At 51.7% G+C, this 21448-nt stretch overlaps 7 protein-coding genes; 5 read left to right on the top strand and 2 right to left on the bottom strand.

Moving 5' to 3' along the window:
- Nucleotides 1-1907: 1907 nt before the first annotated feature.
- Nucleotides 1908-2342, top strand: FFUJ_14216 (uncharacterized protein; the record flags this gene model as incomplete). Its single annotated transcript, XM_023571138.1, has 1 exon — nt 1908-2342. The coding sequence occupies one exon, from the start codon at nt 1908-1910 to the stop codon at nt 2340-2342; it is 435 nt and encodes a 144-aa protein (XP_023438199.1).
- Nucleotides 2343-2863: 521 nt separating this feature from the next.
- Nucleotides 2864-4748, top strand: FFUJ_14215 (uncharacterized protein; the record flags this gene model as incomplete). XM_023571139.1 has 5 exons in its annotated part: nt 2864-3168; nt 3247-4072; nt 4154-4282; nt 4353-4444; nt 4502-4748. The coding sequence occupies 5 exons, from the start codon at nt 2864-2866 to the stop codon at nt 4746-4748; spliced, it is 1599 nt and encodes a 532-aa protein (XP_023438200.1).
- Nucleotides 4749-4797: 49 nt separating this feature from the next.
- Nucleotides 4798-5475, bottom strand: FFUJ_14214 (uncharacterized protein; the record flags this gene model as incomplete). The annotated part of the gene is made up of 1 exon (XM_023571140.1): nt 4798-5475. One exon carries the CDS (start codon nt 5473-5475, stop codon nt 4798-4800), a length of 678 nt encoding a protein of 225 aa, XP_023438201.1.
- A 408-nt stretch (nt 5476-5883) lies between these two features.
- Nucleotides 5884-7578, bottom strand: FFUJ_14213 (probable uracil permease; the record flags this gene model as incomplete). The annotated part of the gene is made up of 1 exon (XM_023571142.1): nt 5884-7578. The coding sequence occupies one exon, from the start codon at nt 7576-7578 to the stop codon at nt 5884-5886; it is 1695 nt and encodes a 564-aa protein (XP_023438202.1).
- Nucleotides 7579-8099: 521 nt separating this feature from the next.
- Nucleotides 8100-9262, top strand: FFUJ_14212 (related to oxidoreductase; the record flags this gene model as incomplete). XM_023571143.1 has 4 exons in its annotated part: nt 8100-8303; nt 8370-8395; nt 8482-8662; nt 8708-9262. The coding sequence occupies 4 exons, from the start codon at nt 8100-8102 to the stop codon at nt 9260-9262; spliced, it is 966 nt and encodes a 321-aa protein (XP_023438203.1).
- A 3626-nt stretch (nt 9263-12888) lies between these two features.
- Nucleotides 12889-13221, top strand: FFUJ_14211 (uncharacterized protein; the record flags this gene model as incomplete). Its single annotated transcript, XM_023571144.1, has 1 exon — nt 12889-13221. One exon carries the CDS (start codon nt 12889-12891, stop codon nt 13219-13221), a length of 333 nt encoding a protein of 110 aa, XP_023438204.1.
- Nucleotides 13222-15027: 1806 nt separating this feature from the next.
- FFUJ_14210 (uncharacterized protein) lies at nt 15028-15885 on the top strand (the record flags this gene model as incomplete). XM_023571145.1 has 2 exons in its annotated part: nt 15028-15267; nt 15616-15885. The coding sequence occupies 2 exons, from the start codon at nt 15028-15030 to the stop codon at nt 15883-15885; spliced, it is 510 nt and encodes a 169-aa protein (XP_023438205.1).
- Between the last annotated feature and the right edge of the window lie 5563 nt (nt 15886-21448).

The raw sequence follows: 21448 nt of genomic DNA on the forward strand, positions 1-21448 counted from the left end.
TGTTACTGAATGAGCCTCGACTCACTGCACGGATCCGGTGCTATCACTGTTTGCAGAAGAGAATGGTCAAAAGCAAGACGCATGGCGAAAAGCCTTCTTGTTTCCGGTTGTCATTTGGGCGGCGACCGTGATGGCGCGTGGCAATGGTTCTGGTGAGTTGGCTTTATCGACAATGGCGCGTACTGCAATGGAAGAGCGGTAATGGGTTCGGACGGCGATGCTCTGTCGATCTGCAAATTGATGGAAGCATAGTTGATACGTCCTGGTATGCTGCAGAAGCTCTGTTGGCGATGGCGCATGTCTTCAGAGGAGTTCGCCGCGCGATGCAAGGTTCATCTTCACGGGGTCCGCGACGGCGAAAGGGTGAAACATTTGTCCAGAGTTGCTCCTGGGCACGAAAGCTTGTCATCTGAACGAAAACTTAGCACTGAGGGGAGTTGGCGGAGGTCTACAGAGATCATCAGACCTCGGTGTCATTTCCACAGTCCAGCAGAGCACCATCACCTGCCCCCGTCTGGCTTGGAAGGCCCCTATATTCTAATCCGAAGATCAACATTGATGAGGCTTACCTCACATCGGTAAAAGCCAATTGGGCATCTGGGGAGAGTGCCACAAAGTCCATTGATGCATGCCTGACTATAGACTAGATTCTCGGTCTTTGTGGCGAAGATTCGATAGGTCTTGTCGCAACATGCTTCTCGCCGAGACGTATAGTAGCATTGGTAATGAAAAGAGGCGGTGGTGTGGCCGTACGAGGGGATGACAGGTTTGTGAGGGCATTTGAACATTGTGAAGATTGTTGTCGACATAGAAGATCTTGTCAGGGTTATGGACCTGATCGACGAAGGTTGTGGTATTGTAAGGCTCAGCGAATCGGAGATCCTGAGGAAAGGAACGACAGAGAAGATGGCCGTCATTTATTCGGGAAGTTTCTTGCTGATCTTGGCGATGAGCAGAGTACCGGCCAGTACCGTACCATCACCGAGAGAGTAGGTGATCTGAACGATGCGACTGCGTTCACTGCAACCTGAGCCTTCATTGTCTTCATGGCAGCCGTCTCCGTCGATGGCGCTTAGCTCTCTTTACCTCGGGTTCCTTGACTAGCTCATGGTCGGTCGCAGGAGACACATGTTTGTGGAGGGAGGCAAGAACGCCAATGATAAGAGATCGTGGGATATGTCTTGACCCTTCTATTGCGGTCCTCGGCAGGAACTTCGATAGGAGCTTGAGGAAACTCAACTTGGTTGACGAGTTTGTTCTTGTCGAGAGCAGGTCTTTCAGCATCAGGCATCTTTAAGGGTACAAAAAGCTTAGCAAGGACTGAGGCATCATCCAATCTGGTGAGCTGGCACTATTTCTTTGCTTATTAGGCAATACGGCTGTGACTCCTGCTCCTCCCTGATGTTGAACAGAGGGCTTCAGGTGTGATGTTGACCGAGACGGTATAGAGTGCTTGCGACAGCCAGATCCTGACTTGGTCGTTAAACAGGGTGATGCGCTGACGCATGGTTATGGATCAACGAATCGCAAGACCCTGAGTCAACGGTACAGCAATCGTTCGGGTCGCGCGGTGCATTGTCGGTAGCGACGCTGGTTTCGGAGCTTTGGTCGTCTTGGAGGGAACGACGGTACAAGTGAGAGACCAGGCTATTCAATTCGCGACTTATCGGAGAGAGGGATGATCGTCAAATGTGTGCTGTCGGTAGCGGCCTTGTATGCTGCGTTTGGGGTCGCAGTTGAAGACAGGCGAAAATTCGGTCGTGACAGAAGATTCCCGAATCTGCTACATGACGAATTAGTTTTCTTTAGCATCTGCCAACTTGGTTGAGCTGAATGCACAAGGCGAAGCTCAATCGCAGACAAACTGTGAGGATGGTAGCTCCATTTCAGTTGCTTGCCTCAGATTCATGGCTCCAGAAGTGGCCTCGACTGTTCTGCTCTCCAACACACGCGCCTTAGGCAGTCACATGGCTCGCGACAGTCAGGCTTTGACGTACAGAGAAGAAAGAGAGACCATACAACTCCCCAGCGCCGACATCTTTGATCAAAATGCCCTGCCTGGTGGGAGACTGTATTTCGTTCCTCGCTTCTTCTCGTCAGGCTTGGTGATCCTGAGATACGCGATTTCTGGCGCTTCAAGAGTACCCATATCGCTCGCGAATGTCGGAGGGACTGGGTCAGATGCTTGTTCCAACGAGACGCCTGAAAAGCAGGCCAGCTCAGAGCCAGACTGGTATATCATCGGAACGAATGTATTATCGGCCGAGCGGGTGACACGCCAGCAAATGCAGTCGCTAGCGAAAGCGGGGAAGTTGCTGAGCGAAGCTTTGAGGAACAATTGAGGGATGTGGGCGAAATCGAGGACGGCGGCAGGATATAGTCGCTGGGTTGGAGAGCCGTTCTCGTCATCTCACAATCAGAATAGGTCTCTCAGTATAGGACAGGCGCCGCAATCGTGTTTGCATCGTCTTGGGCGCGTATGCGATGGTTGGAAAGGTGCGAATGTTTCGAGCTGAGTATCTCAAGGGCGCGTTGGATTGTGGAGCAAGTCAATCTGCAGCCGTCGACTTGCGCGCAGAGTCCGTAGCAGCTATGGCGTTTCCGTGGATGAATTGGTGGCGGCGACGCGTTGCGGGTGTAAGATAACGGGCTCGAAATGAATCGATGAATGGAGATGGCAGCAGAAGATGGAGATGGAGATAAGATGGAGGGGTCGTTGGCTCCACTGTAGCTAAACCCCACACGTACCAGTCCCAGTGCAGTTCTAGCGCAGTGTCCCCTACACCCGCTAGCTTCACAACCCATGGATGTGATATCTGCGGCCTCAACCTCCCCTTCTCCCAGCAGCGAACTCACCTACACCATGGAGAAAAAGCTCAGAAGGGTTTCCAAAGCCTGTGACTTCTGCCACAAACGAGCCCGCAAATGCAAGCTACCATCGGCTGAGGGATCGCTCTCATGCCTGACGTGCCCCGAGCACGACGTGCCCTGCACATGGACCAGGGTCACGGCCAAGCGAGGTGTCAAGCCTCGCTCGGGCAGAGTGGCCCAGCAGAACACGAATCAATCTTGTGGTGTTGGCCCGTGGATCTACGATCAGCGGATTCACGGCCCAAGGGATACTGTCCGCACACTTATAGACACATTCTTCCAGACCGTGTATCCCGTGTATGCTTATCTATGCAATGCATCCTGCGTCATCTGTGTGCTGTGCTGATTGTGCTGATTACCGTTCCATTTCTTCAGGTTTCCCATATTTGATCAGCAACCACTTCTTCTAGAGTGGCACAGATCAGACCTTTCCTCGGACCGGTGCTCCTTCTCTTATCTGATGGGCCTATGTGCTCTCAGCCTGTCTCATATCAAGGACGGTGCAGTACTGCCGTCTCGAGAAGAGACATTCACCACGGCCCCCCCAGAGACAGGGCTTCTTCCAGTGTTTATAGACAACGCCGAGCGTAGCATCCCGGCCGATGTTCGCGGTCAAGACGCCTTCAGATACCTCCCCACCATCGCGTCCCTCGTCCTGGTCGCCTTCCAAACCAGGCACTCCTCTCTTCACCATCGCTACCTGGGTCTCTTCCACAGTCTCATAGCAGAGCAAAACCTACACGAGGAAGTCAACTGGCCGTCAACGCTCGCGGAACCAGAGAGGCAGAGATACCGGCGCGTCTTCTGGTCCATGTATCGCCTGGAAGTCCACTCGGCCTTGGTCATGGGCCATGTGATTCGATGTCCTGAGCAGCAGACCATGGTTGCATATCCCAGCGATGGCTCGGGGGACTCACAGCCCACAGAAGGAAACTGGCTCATCGGTTGGAACTTCGTGACGGACCTGTACCGATCGCTCGAGCATGTCATCAACCACTACCGAGTGAAACGGGCCGGCCGGACGGTGGCAGACGCCTACAGCTCTCGTCTCCCACCGCGAGAATCACCCGCTCTCAACATCGAGTCAATACTGTCTGCGCTTCAAGATGGGTTGGAGTCCCTTCCAAGCGACATGTTGACCGCCCTGCCGCCTTCTACCAATGCCAAGGAGAATCTTTGCGGGTTTCAAGTGGCCAATATTGTCTGTACAAGCCAGGCGCGTTTTCCCACACCATAGAGAGGGAGATCCCGTCTAAGAACTTTCTACTAACGACCTACATAGCTGCTGAAAACATTGTGTTTTGCCTGCGACCCCATGACCTTTAGTTCGGCCTGTGCCGCAGCTCAGCAGATGATCGACAGCATCTCCAAGGTTCCAAGTGCATATCTTCGAGCCATTGGTTCTTGTATGGTCAGTACTATCAAGTCTCGCTACGCAAGCCAGTGGCCTTGTAACTGAACTATTTCATCTGCACTTGTAGTTCCAAGAACTTTCTGGAGTTGGGCACCTGCTCAGCGGATTCATTGGCCGGCCTCTTCTGTGGACGGAATACCAAGAGCTTCGCAACCTAATGTTAGTCTTGCTCTTTTATGACTACGTTGAGTACCTTTCATCTTAACCCTGCCACAGTGTGTCAATGTCTACCTTCCTGCGGGAAATGGACAATTCAACGGCGAGTGCGGCAAGTCTACTGCTTTCACGGCATGTTGATCGCATCGATGGGCATATTGAGATAATGCGTTCCAGCTATCTGGACGACTCGCAACCTCAAGATGACTGTCCCTATGTCGTACCATCTCTCGATTGGTTGCAGACGTTTCCCTGGTCAGACAGCCTCGACACAGATGAGCTGAAAAGTCTAGGCTTGATTTCATGAGGTCAACGCTCGCACGGCAATCCTCTTATTGCACAGCCTAATTTTCCGTTCACTCTCTGACTAGAACTGCTATACCGGCCTCCACGCCTTCGATTATGCGGACTCGAGGTGGCAGGACGGCCTGAATGCCTCTCCGAAGACTGGCCATCCCTGCACATCCCAGGATGATGCTCGTGGCCCCGTCATCCACAAGTTCCTGGGCTGATCGCCGGAAGACCTGTACGACATGACTTTCCGGGAGACTCTCCAGGTCCAACACACCAAGCCTCGTTGCACGCACACCCACGCAATGAGCCCCGTAGCCCAGCTCCCGAACAGACTCCTGCAAAACTGGCTCCCAGGCCGCCGTTGTCGTTACTATCCCGAACCGCTCACTCTCCGTCTCCATGGTTGGCACAGCCATCATGAGCGCGGCTTGGAAAATGCCCGTGACTGGCGTGCTCGTCTGTCGTCGAAGAGCGTACACTAGCGGGTGGTCTGAGAAGCAGCACGTAAGGATGCCGTCGTATTGGCGGGTGGCAAGGAAGTCGGTCACTCTGGGCAGCATAGCCGCAGACGACTCGATGGCTTGTTCGTGGTTCTCGATACACGGGGGGCAAGTTGTCAGTCCACTGCCACCTATGAAGTCGAGCTGGATCTGTGCTGTCGATGTGTAGATGGCTGCAAGGCTCTGCGTTATCCCGGTTGTCGAGATGGGGATGATGCAGAGCAGCTTCTTTGGAGGCATGGCGTCAGATCGCTTTCAAATGATGTCTGTACTATTCACATCGGTCAGTAATTTGATATTGGTTCAGATTTGCGCCACTATCTTATACCGACGAGCTTATCAGACTAAAGTTAATGATACCTATTTACCAATTTTGCCGCCGCTAATAAACCTTCGCCATGGATAAGCTTAGCTTAGGCCTTGAAAACACTACGCTTGTTTTCCTAGCGAATAGTTTAATCGGTTTGTCACTTGCTACGATGACAGTCCTTTGGAGCACGAGAGCATGGGTTTCCACTTCCAGCTGCGTGTCCCGATCTTTGAATCACGAAGCAAACGGCACTTATTTATGAGTCGGTTGTCTTTTGGCCCTGAAATGTAATAAAACTGGACTGGTTGCATGTTCACAGAGAGTTCTACTACTCAAATCTAGACTGCCCGGTTCATCTCCTCCGAAGAAAGTACAGCCTGGTCCTTCTTAGCTAGACTACCATTGCCCGAAACAACCTCGCCTTCCAGCACGGAAACAGAGTCATTGGCCAATCCAAAGGTATCGAAGTAATCTGCATCGTCAACAGCCTGGGGCTGCGGCACAGGGAACGCACGAGCGAGCAGATAGTAAAACAGCATGGCGAGAAAGCAGCCGAGGGGCCAGGACATGTAGTACAGGTGCGACCACCCGCTCCATTCTGCCGTAGGATCCTGCACGCGGCGAACAAAGCCGGGGAGAAGTAGCCAGGTCGCGGCGACCCAGGCCACAGGGGCTCGCCAGTTGACCCCGGACCAGTACCAATAGATGCTGGTGCTGGACGCATCGTACAGACCGGTCAGCATAAGCCGACGTTGCCGCACCATATAGTAGTCCGAGAACATGACTCCCGTCATGGACCCGAGAAAGACGCCGTACCCGCCCATGACGGTAAGGAAGTTGCTTGCTCCATTCATGAGCTCCCAAGGTTGCATGACGAAAGCAAAGACCGCAGTGAGGTAGCCCCCGCGGCGAAGGTTGAAGTAACGCGGCAGCAGAGCCGAGAGGTCGATGCCGTTGGACAGCGCGTTCTCGGCAACAGAGATGCCAAACTGCGCCACGACAAAAGCCAAGCTAGCAAAGGCCACGGCAACTCGCGCGCGGGGGGAATCGTCGAAATGGGTCTGCACGGTGGCCAACAAGCGGTACGGCTCCCACAGCAACGTGCCGTTGGTCTCGGGGAAGAGTTGGGAGGCGCAGGAGGTGCACAGGATGCCGATCAGAGCGACTGAGACGGTGCTCAGGGGCACAAATAGCAGCTGCGAGAGGAACTGGTCCCCGGGGCGGCGCGCGAAGCGGGTGAAGTCAGACTGGCTGAAGATGTGGGTGCTGATGCCACCGATGTTGGTGCAGATGCCGAGGACCAGCATCCACCCGAGGTGGCTCCCCCTGGCCTGCTCAACGCCGGCGACCGAGATGTCGGAGACCAGGGGCCCGGCTCCGCGAGCTTGCGCGGTGCACCATATCATGAGAGCGAGGACGGTGGGAGCGACGCTGCAGGCGGCGATGGCGAAGGGAATCTTGTACTTCTCCGGCGGGACCCAGATGAGCGGCAGGCACAGAGACCAGAAGACGATGAAGGCGGTGAAATCCCCCGTATCCATCGTCCCGTGGGCCAGAGGCGTGTTAAGGTTCCGGAACGAAGGCCACAGCGCAGTGAGGAACGTCTTGGTGCACTGGCCCCCCCACCAGATCTGCGTCGAGTACCAGATGAACGAGAGCATGATGCGCTGCACGAGCGGGAACAGCGCGCCGTACATGCCCCACGACGCCTTCTGCAGGATGGAGAAGCCGATGTGCCACTTGGACCCTGGCGCCCCCGTGAGCACGCATATGATGCCGACGAGGATGTTGCCGATGATAACGGTGAGCATGGCCTGCCAGACGTTGAGCCCGAGAGCGATGACAGAGGAGCCGGTCATCCACCCGCCGACGTTGAAGGCGCCGGTGACGACCCAGAGGCCCACGAACTCCCAGGGACCATAGGTACGTCTCTCCAGGGGTAGAGGCCGTGTGTCACGGTTCATGTACGCTTTGGTCTGTACATCTGTCTCTCGAGGAATCTCGAGACGCTTGAGTAGAGTGTGCAGCGCCATGGCTGTAAATGTGCTTGTAGATTTCTTGGAGCGACAATGATGGTAGGATGGCGAGGAAAGAGATGAACACGTTCAAGTCAACAAGTCATGGCGGAAAAAACGTTCCAACCCGGATTCTTATGGCCGTCGTCTCCCCATAATGCTCAAAGACGACTGCGCAAAGGCGTTGTCTTATCGTCAGTACGTACAGATACAGACGCAGATGTAGACACGAGCCCAGACGAGCCTTCACATCACCAGATACGCGGTAATTCTGCCGCCAGCCAATAAGCAGCGAGAACCAGACTATCGGTTCCTATCAGGATGCGGGGGAAGGAGATCTGATATGGGCCACGCTAAGACAAGCCGGCGGGCTATCAGCTTATCTCCTATAAAGTTTAATCAATTTAGCAATTTAGCCGCTTCGCTGCCGACGACGCATGGGAGGAATGTTCAGGGTCGTTACTACAAAAGACTCGTAAGTGTTCAAGACCGCCATGTTCGAGTAGCATCTGTCAAGAGCCCAGCCTCCTAGACTCAACATGGCAGCTCTTCCAATCATCGACCTCAGCACAATCTCAGAGGCGCAACTGGCCTCTGAGCTTATACGCGTTGGCAGTGACCCCGGCTTCTTCTACGTCACGGGTCACGGCATAGCTCCAGCGCCTGCCTTTGAGTTGGCAAGGGAGTTCTTCCAAGTTCCAAGAGCTGAGAAGACGAGATACCGCAACGGCAGCGGTGACTTGGTAAGAGATAAGCCTGGAGGAAAGATAACCTCGCTTTCCTCGGGAATGCTAATGAACTGTTCCTAGGGCTACACGGGAATGAGGGAAGAATCGTGCGTATACCATCATTCTACTTTTTACGATGCGTTCTTCTCGACCTCATCGCATGTTCAACGTTAGCTAATAACAAGCTTCACAGTCTCGCAGGCATGGGCCCCGGAGATGTCAAGGAGTCGTTCTACTTATGTGACCCATCGCAAAGAGCCCTGCAGAAACTACACCCAGTTCTGGAGAACGGGAGGGATCAGCTGGCTCGATTCTTCACCGACACGCAGGCGCTCGCCAATCGTCTCCTGCGGGCAATGGAGATTGGTCTTGAGGTAAGACTTTAGCCCCAGACAATTCTTTGTTTCTGACAGTCCCAGATCCCAGAGGGCGTCTTGACTGAAGCCCACACAGGAGAGGCTTGCCGCATGAGGCTCATCAACTACCCAGCCACGTCGACGTCAGCACATGATGGTGCGGCGGACGACATCAGGGCCGGTGAGCACACTGACTACGGATCCCTGACTCTTCTCTACCGCGAGCCCTCAGACCAGGGAGGCCTGCAGGTCTACCAGAATGGGACCTGGAAAGATGTGCCCTGCTTCGACGACACCATCGTCGTCAACATTGGCGATGCTCTGGAGTTCTGGACGGCAGGGAGGTTACGATCCACTGTCCACCGTGTGGCATTCCCTCGAACAGCCAGCGAAAACGTGGCGCGCCTGAGCATCCCCGTGTTCATCCAGCCGGATCGTGAAGTTCTCCTTTCACCGTTGAAGACGTCCAGCAGTGACGCATTATCAGGGATTGTGAAAGATGATGTAATACGGGGATTCAATGAGGTTCTAGCGAGGAAGGGGTATCAAAGTTCTGAGCCGGTGAAAAGCTGGGAACATTTGCAATCAAGAATCCGGGCGACTTATAAAGTTGCTTGATCTGGCCACATAGTTCCCGTGTACAATGCAAGGTATCTCAACTCTACCGTTTTCGTTTCCAGGAATCATTATCGGCCCGCAGTCCTCTACGCGCCAGGTCTCTTTAGCCATTGCTGCATTACCTGCATTCAACTGAACCTTACTCACTGTTCCGGTTTCGTACTTCCTAAGGGGTTATGAGGATGAATAGGCATACCGACTGCTCAACTCGAAGTGCACCCTATACAACTACTGGAGACTCTACAGTGCAATAGTAGTAGAGAATGCACTTGGGCAATCAGCGAACGACGCGAAGTGTATGCCAATTAGGATACTGGGCCCTGGTAGTCGCTGCAGGTATCGCTGTGGCAATCCAAGGAGCTCCAATGGGCGGCCAGAAATGGCGGCTGGGGAGTCGTGATGACCTCCATAATGATAGGGAGAACGGCAAAGGAAGCTAGAACTGCAATTCTACTCTGCCATACTAACGCATGAAGGAACTCAGGGAGACGTCAGCTTGATGGAGCACGCACAGGTGTGGTTGGGTTATCGAATAACTGTGTAAGTGTCTGTAATCAACTATGTAAGACAGTAGTGGCTTCTGGCAATGACTCAAGGATATTTCACAACCATCCTGGCTTTGGACTATTCGAGGACCTTATTATTTATCTAGTTATTCGTCGTATTTAATTTTGAAACGTGTTTTATTCCGGTCACCAAGTTTCATCCAGACTGGCTTGTCGTTATGTCGGCCACCTACCCTACACCGATTGACATCTAGAAGTATGAAGCTGGCGGTCATGGTGATTGTCAGACGGAAAATAAAGCAATGCCAACCACGAATGCGGAGTAGCAGCACTTGGAGCACTTTTATGGGGCCTTGACTGAATCGATTGGCTGACGATCGATACGCCACATTTACCAGCCTCAAGAAGGCTGAATAGTGGGGGTCGGCTGCTGTATCAGAGATACATAAATCAAGGTGTAAGCTCAAGCTTTTGAAGAAGTACACTTGATACAGAGCAGCCCATCCATCGGTGGAGCCCCATAAAATTCCCAAGATGCTCTCTCAGATCCCAAGGCTTGTGAATGCGCGGCAGCTCCTCATTCCATCAATACCAAACCCTCTGGCATTCATAATCCTCAACATGTCAACCTATTTTGTCCGATCGTCTTAATGCCGGCGATTTGCTCCGGGCCAGCGCTGCGTACAGAACGGCTAGAATTCTCAATCCCTCCGACCGCTCAGTTAGCATCGCAATACCTGGAGTTTTGATGACTTCCTGCCTCGGCCTTGAATTCGCTTTACAGCCAGGCGATGAGAAGTTCCCTGCCGCATTATTCCACCCGCGCTACACAGTCGAAATATATGACCATGTGCACCCGTGCGACATTTATCTACACGTTATGCACGATCGCACCGTGAACAAGGCAACCTTCCCTCCTCGGTGCTCTTTGCCAGACAAAGCCGTTAAAATCTAAGACAGCGACCCAAGATTTCCAACAAGCAAACCTACGGACGGTCGAAAGGCGCCGCCACCGCGAGAGCCATGTACAATATCCTCAAGTTGGAGCGTGACTGCAAAGCGATAATGCCGTGCCCTCGAAGAGACACACCCGTCCAACTCGGTAAGCCAAGAATCCCAGCGCTGAAGATATCGTTTTGGTCCACGTTGGCGCGCATCGAGTTGCAAGACCATTCTTGTCACTGCTTTGGTCCCTAAGCCAAAGCCCACCAACAAAATCTCAGCCAAATATCCCAGACGACTTTCTATCACCTCCCAACATTTCCGATAGATGCGAAACACCTTTGTCAATCCGCCCGATCGCCGCAGCATCGAAACGATGCCGAACGAGTTCAAGTTCGTAGATGGAGAGGGAATCGCTGCAGTGGCCAGAATAATGATGAGCATGCCGCCATTCTCGGATATCTCCCGAATGTTGAGCCCTGATGCCGATGCTTGCTTGCACCCGCTCTTTTGCCCACGTTTTCGCTACACCAAGCGATCTTTTTTTTAATGCCCTGCTTTTCCGACAGGGTCATTTCGAGTTGCATTTCCGCTACTGGACAACGCTTCTCTTTGCTGCTCCGCCTTCTCCACGCGGCACGGCCCGGTCTGGTAGATCAACAGAGTTTACTTGAAGGAGTGGAGTGCTGTGGAGTCTGCCGCATCTGCCACCAAGAATGTTGCTGGTAAGGTTGCTCAGGCTATTGTCAACACTGCTGATGCCGCCAAGACCATCATTGCAAACACCAATGGTTCTCTTGGGCACAAACAGCTGCAAAGACTCGGGATCCACAGTGACGAGACATCTGCCTATCCTCTAACGTATTCTTGGACGCAGCCTTGAGAAGATGCAAGACAAAACTTGGACCGTGTGCCATAAGCTGGGAGCGAGGTATAACACTTGGCTAAGATATCCAACTGAGGCATATTCTCCTAGCGCGACGCAGCCGTCTAAGACTGCCAACTCAGCTACCTACTGCCCAAACTTCGGTGAAGACGCCCGGCGCTGTGGTGGGAGGAGCAGCGAACAGAGGTGCTGGCTCGGATTGGACCACAGCCCAGCTCAAGGAGATCCAAGGCGGTCATACGTGCCAGGCTCCTGACCAAGTCGCTGACAGACACATCGCTGCATCCCCGAGAATGACGAGTACGACATCAGGTGATGCAAGACGGGAGCGTCTCGACCTAGTCGCCTAGGTGCTTTAGCAATGTGAGGCCGAGCCGTTACATGATCGGCATTAGCAGAGAGAAGGGCGACGGAAAGACCGGGAGGCCAAGGATGTACGCCATCATCCTCAGGGAAATCGAAAACAAGTTCATCATAAAGTAGTGGCCCTACAACGAGATCGTGTTCAAGTACATGGACCGCAGCGTCGTAGACAAGGGCCTTAAGTACTCTAAGAGAGCGCCAGGTGACCGCAAGATCAGCCGTGACTTCATGAGGATTGGGCTCCCCAAGATGTCATTCAGCTCGGCCGTCGAGACCACGTGGAACAAGTACACAAGGCAAATGTTCGCATTCGACACCACTGGCGGGTCCTACTAGATGAACACGTCCTGGGGGTGAGCTCGAGCCTCGTCACTACCAACTTCAAGGGGTCTGACTGCAACCTCGATGGGATCCAGGAGCTGTCCGAGGTCATCCGGCTGTTCAACGGAAAGAGTTCACAAAGGAAGGGTACGGTGGCAAACTCGACCTCCTTCAAATGAAGTTCGTGGGCGAGGAAGTGGTCATGGACAGCGAGGACAGCGAGTCCAGCGTCAAGTTGCACAACATCCACATAAAGACCGCCGACTACAGGAGCCGACGCCAGATCAACTCCACGGGCTTCAGCATCTCGGGCATGAGTTTCGACAGAATGAAGAGCAACACTGTATCGACGACATCAGCGACCTTGGGAAGGGCCTCCGCAGCGTGGGCCTGCTATACGAGCAGATATCGAGATGTTACAGTAAGCTGTGAGTGACACCAGTCTCCTCAACAAGAATATGTCTAGAACTGTCGTGCGGCCCTGTTCTCCTTTGGTCCATACGCCTGTCATCTTTCGCGGGTTCTGAGGATATCCACTATCCTGCCACTATTCGCATGTATTGCCCCTGGAACCCCGCCAGCATGGGCATACGCTGACTTTTGACAGTATGAACGTTGAGGGCGATGAACCTTACTTGAAGGCGGTGGCCCAAGAGAATGACGCAGATGTTGCAGAGGACGGTGATGCCCAGCCAGCTGAAGCTTTAGAAGCAGCTGAACTGGCCAAACGAGTCGAAGCCGTGGTGCCAGTCAAACCGGTCGAAGCCGCAAAGGCAGCTGAACCTGTGAAGATTCCGAGACTAGAATCCACTGCAACCAAATTACTCAACTCTTCTCGAGCAACCCGACTGTGTCGTGTTGGATCCGACGTTACAAATAGCAGCAGTGCCTCACACCAACAGACATCAACACCAAAGAATACGGTCGACTCGAGGGAATGATATGCTTGGCGTGCAAATAACTCCGAGACAAAAAAAGGTCAAGCACCAGGAGCCCAAGCAGTCCTGGCACACATTCGGCTTGCTATGTTGTAACATGGGGATAGAGCACGCGTGAACGGATTGCAAATTCGCCGACGAAAGTAACAATACAGCTCAACATCCTTCAGATCAAGTGATCAACACTGAGCCTCAGCCGGTGTATCCCTCTGATAATATTCCAGTAACCACAGCAATACCCAAGTATTCGCCGACAGAACAATCGTCGCCACAACGAACCAGAACCTGCAGCGGGACTAGATGCCAGTGGGTTACAAAAAGAAGACTGTCACAAAGTATATTGTTGGCCACAAACGGACCATCAATCCTAGCGTTGGGGGAAGGTGGTGTCCCTACAATAGAAACGATTGTTTCTGGCACCACCTACACTCGGAAAGCAAAGATATCGGGCCTGGTCCAGGTGATGGAAAGCGTCGCTATCGGAAAGGATGTACTTAGATCAGAGATCAATGCAGGTCTCTTTATTTACAACAATAGAAACAGCGAGAGCAACCTCGAACAGATAGATCATCGAGCTAGCATAAGATCTCTGCTGATGAACTTGGTCAAGTTGAACCCAAAAGTCGATCCGCTGGGACTCGTGAAAGGGTCAAGTGCTAGCCTGGCATTCACTTGGTGGTTGGTTTGTCTTGGTTTTGGAGTCATTAAGCTTCTGTGAAGCAGTTGCTCCAGACTTGGCGACCAGGATGCGTCATCATCGGCAGTTTCGTGGATGGAGGCGGGCTTTAGGGCATCATTATTGCGCTGGAAAGAAGGGCTTGGTCGAGGGTGAGATTGGATGACAGCCAGGCCTACCGAAAGACTGGCGCAGAAACAAGACTCTGCTTAGAAAAACGTGCTGCCGCTGTACATAAAGGGCCATTGCGAAACAAGGCTCGACGGCCATCAAGAAAGAAAGCTGAAAAATGCATGATGTCGGGATTGTGTACCTGTTTTCACCCCGTCCAAATGCCCCTCCATTCTATCACCACCAAAGTCTTGTCTTATCTGGCCTGTCACTTGCATAGAGTTCCCAAGAGCGAGGGCAGGAATTGATCTTGCTGGTAACTCGAGCTTGTGTCGAATATCTTGAGGAACGCCGCGGACAGCAAGCAGGACATGCCGAGTACGTTAGAAGTGAAGGTTCGAGTCTTATCCGTTGGCGAAATAAGCTCAGTGGAGCGAGTCTGTTGGCGTCGAGCATGGGCTTTATTGTCGTAACTGTCGTTGTAGTTTTCTTGGTAATCATGATGCCTTTTTGGGATGCGACGAGGAGCTTGTGACCGAGAGGTTGATGATACGGGAAGTGACTTCGAGAACAGGAGCTCCCATCATGCCTTTTATGAGAATAGACAGCCGAAATGGAGGAACCTAGGACTATACAGGGCAGCACCAATGAGTTCTGTCTTTGTCCTTGTGTTCAATGCATGACGCTGGCTGTTTATGATGTTTGCTGTCATCCCCGATCGGCCAATCTTGTGTCGTCTGGCAGGCTTTGTAAAAACCGCCGCTGAAGTTTGCGCTGCGGTTAAACATGTTGGTGTCTGCATGTACACGAAGAGGACTTGCTGGTCGCATCCGGGTAACAATCGTTATCGGTCGGGCTGAGTATTTGCTCACCAGATGGCCATGTCTTTTCTCCTATGTGTGTCTTGTATGGTATGCTATTCCACTCTGTATCTGGTCTTTCCTTTGGACTAGAAGAAAACTCGCGTCGTTACAGAGGCTTCAGCCAAGATTATATGCCAATGCTTAAATTGACTTGGACAGATGGCGGTGAATGCGGCCATCGACCTGGAGAGCGACGATAATATCAACCCCGAGAACATTCGAATTATCAAGCAAGTTGGTACAACGCTTGAAGATAGTGAACTTGGCAACAGTCTCGCCATGGAACAGTCTGTGCTCAAGAACGCTGGAGGGTTGATCTCCTCAGAAACTGTCGTCGCCCACGCAAGCCTACAAATGCGCAAATGCCATAACCGTTGTCAAGAAACAGTAGCCAATCTTGTATGCTTCAGATCTCAGAGGCGCCATCAAAACAAGGAACGACCTCGTTAACCCTAACCTGGGGTTTCGGTACCTTTGCAGCTGGAGTTATAGTGTTCCTCCGTCTCCTCGGGGCGGCGGCCAAGCTGATCTACTGATATCATATGCGTGCCTCGCCTGCTTCGAACAAGCGGCGTGGACGCCCATGACCTTGATACCAATTCATTTACTATACCAGCACGTCTCCAAGCCGTTTTTCGCGATGAGTCGAATTCAGGATAGGACATCACACACGAAGAGTGCACTCAACGAGTCCAATGGTTAGCGATTAATATATTGCATTTGCAAGTACCGGACACAAATGAACAGCCCGAATCTGTGACACTTGCAAGAGGCTGTATGCGCATCACCGCACCGTTCTCATGGCTGAAAAACGGGCTGCTGCGCGACAAATTGATGCCACTTATCTCTGCGAAAAATGAGAATTTCCAAATTGACTGCCCATCTACTTTTCTTAGGCTGCCCGCTGTAATAGGAGGCTTCTACCTCAGCACTGAGTACAGAGTGGCGGCCCTCAGTTGTAGTCAGAGACATAAGGACTTCACTGGTACTGAGGACGAAGAGTACAAAAGCAAGTGACGCGGTCGATATTGAACAGGGAGCGGCGTTGACAGCAGGACTCATCAAGGGGGAGTTGGTGAATAGATGTCGTTACTGTTGAAAATTGGGCTCTCCATTCACACAGGCCTTGATTTGAGGCCTCGGAAACGGTAGAACTAAGCAGCTCGGTGTAGCAAAAGCGATTTGAGTCTCGACGGTTAGAAACGATACCGCCACAGTGGTGTCTTTAATACCTACACATGACGGATCTAAAGGAGAGAGAAAAAATAACTTGATGCTCCTAATTTGACCTCTGCGATAAGAAAATGTTCAAGGCAAGTCTTGCAGTGTTCTTAGAACGCTTTGATGCTAACGCCACCGTATACAGTAATGCCATCGACCTCGTCTTGAGTACATCGACATCGCACGACACAGGCCCCCTAGAGTGTAATTTAATAACGAGAGTTTATATGAACCGACTGAGGCAAGGATCCCACTAGAAGCCGATATCCAGGGATGCTACGTGTGTATATTCTCCCCACCAAGCGGTTGACGCGTTCCCCAACGCGCTGGCTCTGGACTTGCGACTTGCGATTTTTTGGCGCACCGTTTCCTGGCATCTCAACTGCTGCCAAACCTGCTACAGGGGGATTTACGAGAGGCCAGGCACCCCGCCAGCCGTCATCTCATGTATTCTAAGCAATTGAAGACTTTACTCGATATGGCCGAAGTCTGATTTTGCTGATGTAGCCGTTTCTGTAGCGGGATGTCACAGTGACATCCCCTACTTTGTCAATAGCACCATATCGTTACATCATGCTCTACAAAAATTGCCATTTTCGTCTCTCTGCTCAATGATCATTGGATAAAGCGACAAAAGTCTACCCTTGGCGTGAATCAATCCCCACTTGGACTCTTATTAAAGATTAAACGGCGTAGTGTCTAGTCTGCTTACTACCAAAATCCCAAAATGTTAGAGCCGGCCGATTTAGGGTAGCTATCAGTAACAGGTAAGAACCAGTGGCCGTTGTCGATTCAAAGTGTACTTATTCTTACTAGATATTCTTACTAAAGGGAGATGCTTCCAACAATGCGGTCTTACGATATCGGAAGCCTTCCATCATGCCCCCGACCGGTGGATAGAGACCGCTGAGAATTGCAGCAAGAGACCGGACCTGCTTGGGCAGCAAGGCGCAGCACAGCGGTGGAAATAGGCATAGTACTGTAATGAAGGGGTTGAGCAAGTGCAGTTGTTTTTCAGGGGAAGTCGGGCGATCCTTGGGAATAGGAAAAGGCTGGAGAGGAGAAGCAACAACGAACTCACCAATAAGTTCGAAGTGAAACACGAGGGTATGCTTGCGAGAAGATTGAAAGCCGTAAGTGAAGTTCTGAACAAAAAGATCAATTGCTTGCATGACTTGAAACGCAGGAAAGCCGGCCTGATCCTCAATTTGCTCTTCGGATGGACATCGAACCCACCAGTACAGCAGTCAACCACAGCTATTGTCAACATTCAAGTTCTTGCAATTTACAATATTTGAATGTAAACAGAGAAGCAAGTCCCTACCAATACTCACGTTCCATTGCACCGGCTACAAGAATACGCCGACTTGAACTCTTCAATGCCCATGCTCCAAGGCCTCTGTGGGGAGGGCACTGTCGCGGGAGCAATTGACATGGGGCTTACAGGGCGTTGGTGGGACTTGGATCCCCTGTAAATGAACGATGAGCAATCGCGGGAGGCACCTCAGCGCCTAAGCCTTCCGCGTTAACGCGTCTTGTCTCTGGCCTGGGCTTCCTTCCATTGCCTCATCCTCGTCCTCCTTCATCTTCATCATCCAGCAACATTAAGTTTTCCCTCTTTTGTCTTATTTAGAACGCACTTCAATCGATCAGTCTGTCCTTACTTCCATTAAATTTCCGCTTATTCGCCTCTCGTTTATCGACGGCACTCTTGGAAATTTTCTGCGTAACGTTGGTGACCTTCGTCCTCCATCAACACCAAGCTTTCCCCGTTTCATCTCACCAACGACACACCTCCATCGACCTATCTGCCCTCCCATCAGATTTCATCTTATTTGCTCCTCGTTGACCCACGTAACGCCTGGGAACTCCCTCTTTCGAACTCCCTCGCCTCGTTCTTCAGGCAGCATAGACGACAGCACCAAGTTCCCTCGTCCACGACATCGCCCCATCGTCCCTCACCCGCTGTAGCCATCATAATGCCACCGAAGCGACTGCGAGATGTGACCGCGACGCTTAGTCATGAAGCAGGGATGCAGCTTGTCGAATTGATTCAACCATGCCTTGCCCAAGTGCCAAAGCTGCAGACACGGCCCGAGACGATTGACGGACGCTAAATAAGCTGCATCCGAACCTTCGAAAAGAGACATTCGACATGCCCCGTCCGCCACAGCCACAAGACCGAGACCAACAGTGCAATCAACCTCAGCATATACCTCAATTCAAACGGCCGGAACCGCTCCTCTCTATATATCGCGCTCGAGAAATACTATCGCTGGCTTGAACTTACCTTGGCCCTCGAGTCCCAATATCTCTCGAACTCAAACTCAGAAGATGAGGACGGTCCGCCAACGACTCTCTTGAACACACGCCCGATCAGCATTCCCATTCATGAAGCCTATAGGCAATCCGCTTTTACCCTTCTAATCTCCCCCGGAATCTTACTCCAACGTATGATGCCAGGGTGCTGCCCTTGATCAGATCTATGATCACATTGCGGCTCGGGCTGTGAACTTACAGCCCACGTACAGACGCCCAGGGGGGTCTGCAAAAGTGCCGGAAACAGCTCAAATTGCAATGCAAGGAACGAATCGATCTCGTCGCAGATCTCGAGATCTCGCGACAAGAAGAGACGACACAACCCCCGGTCTCTATCGTCGCTGATTGCCGATTGTCCAGATGCAAGGTAAGTCTTTGGATCCGGGTATACATTTTTAAGGCCGCTGACTGTCTTTACAGATACTCGCCGACGAAATTCGACACACCCAGTCTATCCTAGGCAAAGCCAGCAAAGCCCGCAAACACCACATCCATCAACCTTGCACTCCCCAACACCCATTTGCGGGCATTGCCTGGGATAAGCTGCTTGGGGTGTATTCATCGTCTTGACTCCATCCTTCAACTCCACAACAGCCAACAACACCGAGACGATGAATACACCCCAAGCCTACCACCCGGCCGTTTATCAAGAATCACAACAAGCTGCGAGTCCAACCCGTCGGCCTCCCGACCATGACAGAGCGACACTGGGAGCCGGCAGGCTACCCGAGCGGGTTCCTCCGCCGGGTCTAAACACAAGTTTCAACAAAAGTAGAACCCGCTCGGGTAGGAAATTTTGAACACAACATTCAACGGAAGAAAACACCTCGGAACTCTAGCTCGAACCGAGAGCGCCCTCGCCATATTCACCATGCCGCAACGACAGGCGCCATGCAGGAAATGGGTGGTGAGACGAGTGATTCTCAGCGTCCAGTCACACCAACACTCAACAGTATTATCGGTGGGAGAGCGAGACTGGAACCAAGTCCGTTTACGGGCCCGGATGAGTGGAGGGGATACTACAGCGGAGGACGCAAAGACTGAAATAGAGGAGATAGGCAATAATTGGCGTTTTTCCCATGCGGATGCCAGAGTGTGCGACGACTTGCTCTTCACGTGACAGTATACGCCATGAACAAGGAGATAGCCTCAGTGGATGAACACAATGTTGGTGAAAATGCACAAGAAGTCAGTCTGCTGCCGCGGTTGCACAAGGAAACTAAGACGTATTGCTGCTACTGAGATCCGTATACTCGCGGTAAGGTCTTTGGTGATGTTATGCCTACTGGTAGTAAGAACATTCAGACTTTAGAAGAGAATACCATGATAAACCTGGTAAAGAGTACGCTAAGCTTGGCCTAAATACTTGAGCCCTTTCGTCTCTTAGCGTACCGCGCACTGATTGTATAGAGGGCATTCTCAGCGTCGTAGGGCTTGGGAAGGTCAGGGAAAGCCTGTTCACCAAACAAGATCGTTACATGGTACCGAATACAGTACATCAAATTCTCGGTGGTCTTAGCAGCTTCTCCAAGTATCACACCCGCCAGATCAACAATGATTGACATTGCTTCTCACCCAAGGACTAGATCTCCTTCTCCAAACATGCTCATTTGCTTCAAGACAAAGAATGCACAAGGACCGCCTCGTTCAAAAGATGGCACCATCTACTTCAGAGCACCCGTAGCCTCTTTTCACTAGCGGTGCGACAATCAAATGACGATAGAGTTATTTCCCTTCAAGGTTCCTGATATTTATGTATGGTTCGTTGAATAGCACAAGATCCAAAGGGCTCGGGTGTGATATGCATGTGCAGAGCAATGCTGACACCTTTGGAGAGAGTTCAGAACCTTCCTGTGCTACGAATCACACTTACAAGCAGTAGCAATATGCGATAAGGGGTTTTTTGAAGGAGTTAGGTTCTCGCGAATCTGACAAACTGGGAGTGTTTGACTGCATTTTGGTAGACGTGCTTGTCTTGGTCCATGAGGGGGTGATGTTGAATACCCAGAGAAGAGCATGCTGTGCTTTCATGGATGACTCTGAAAATTGTATTGTACTGACAATCATCGGCCTGGTCAAAGAAAAGTAGCTCGGTGTTTCCTATACTTAATCTGGATCACGATTCCAATAGTGAACGTATTCGGCATCGAGCACAAGGCAGAAGGAAAGCTGCCAAGCTTACAACAAACCAGAGTTCTAGACTCTTCATGTGGTCGATATAATGTAACAAGCTAACTTACGATGGCATATTCTCTTCTACAATGCTGTTACGATACTCATGTTACATGCGCGACACTGGAACTTGGATGGCCCGGTGTCGGTCGCGTTGGCCTTCATGATACAGGTCAGACTCCCTTTCTCTTCCAAACATCATAAGTTATCTATCGCGTGTCGCTAAGTTCCATGCAGCCAGCCTATCTCATTCAGCCCAGGCCGGTCACCAGTGAAGAAGTTATCCGGCTGCTACTCATGGGAAAAGAAGAGAAAGGGAAGCAGGTGGTCAAGGACACCTGAGGTATGGTGGTAAAAACGAGTTCTAGGTAAGACTGCATTAGCTCTATTTTGTGGAGGTGAGTCACCTGAGGTCATTGAAGACCGTCGCAATCGATGAGTCGATAGAGCTCTTTGAGCTGGCAATTGCTTCTCTGCGTTGAATGGCCTGAACATAAATCTAGCCTGACTCGAAACTTGGTACCGTATTGGAACAAGCCGACAGAAGCCACTAGGTGCGGCGTGAACGTGCAAATGGAAACAGAGAGGAGGACACGGTACAGTCATAATGTGTGCTGCTGCAGGCTTATTTTGTACCATATTTCTCACCTTTCTTTGATCCATTTCTAATTGTCACCCAAGCATAATACAGGCCCCAACAATTCATGATACATGTAGATAAGTCAAATTTGACATCGCCCCCAATCACCGACTTGATATCCAACCAGTGTACCCCAAGTTAAAGATCTCCTTCTTGACGTCATTCATTGCACTCATGGTTTGCCAAGCTGTCTCTCGCAGAGAGCTCCCCTGTGGTACGCAAGTTACT

This window comes from Fusarium fujikuroi, chromosome FFUJ_chr12 (genome assembly GCF_900079805.1).
Source record: "Fusarium fujikuroi IMI 58289 draft genome, chromosome FFUJ_chr12".
In the NCBI taxonomy this organism is placed as follows: Eukaryota; Fungi; Ascomycota; class Sordariomycetes; order Hypocreales; family Nectriaceae; genus Fusarium; species Fusarium fujikuroi.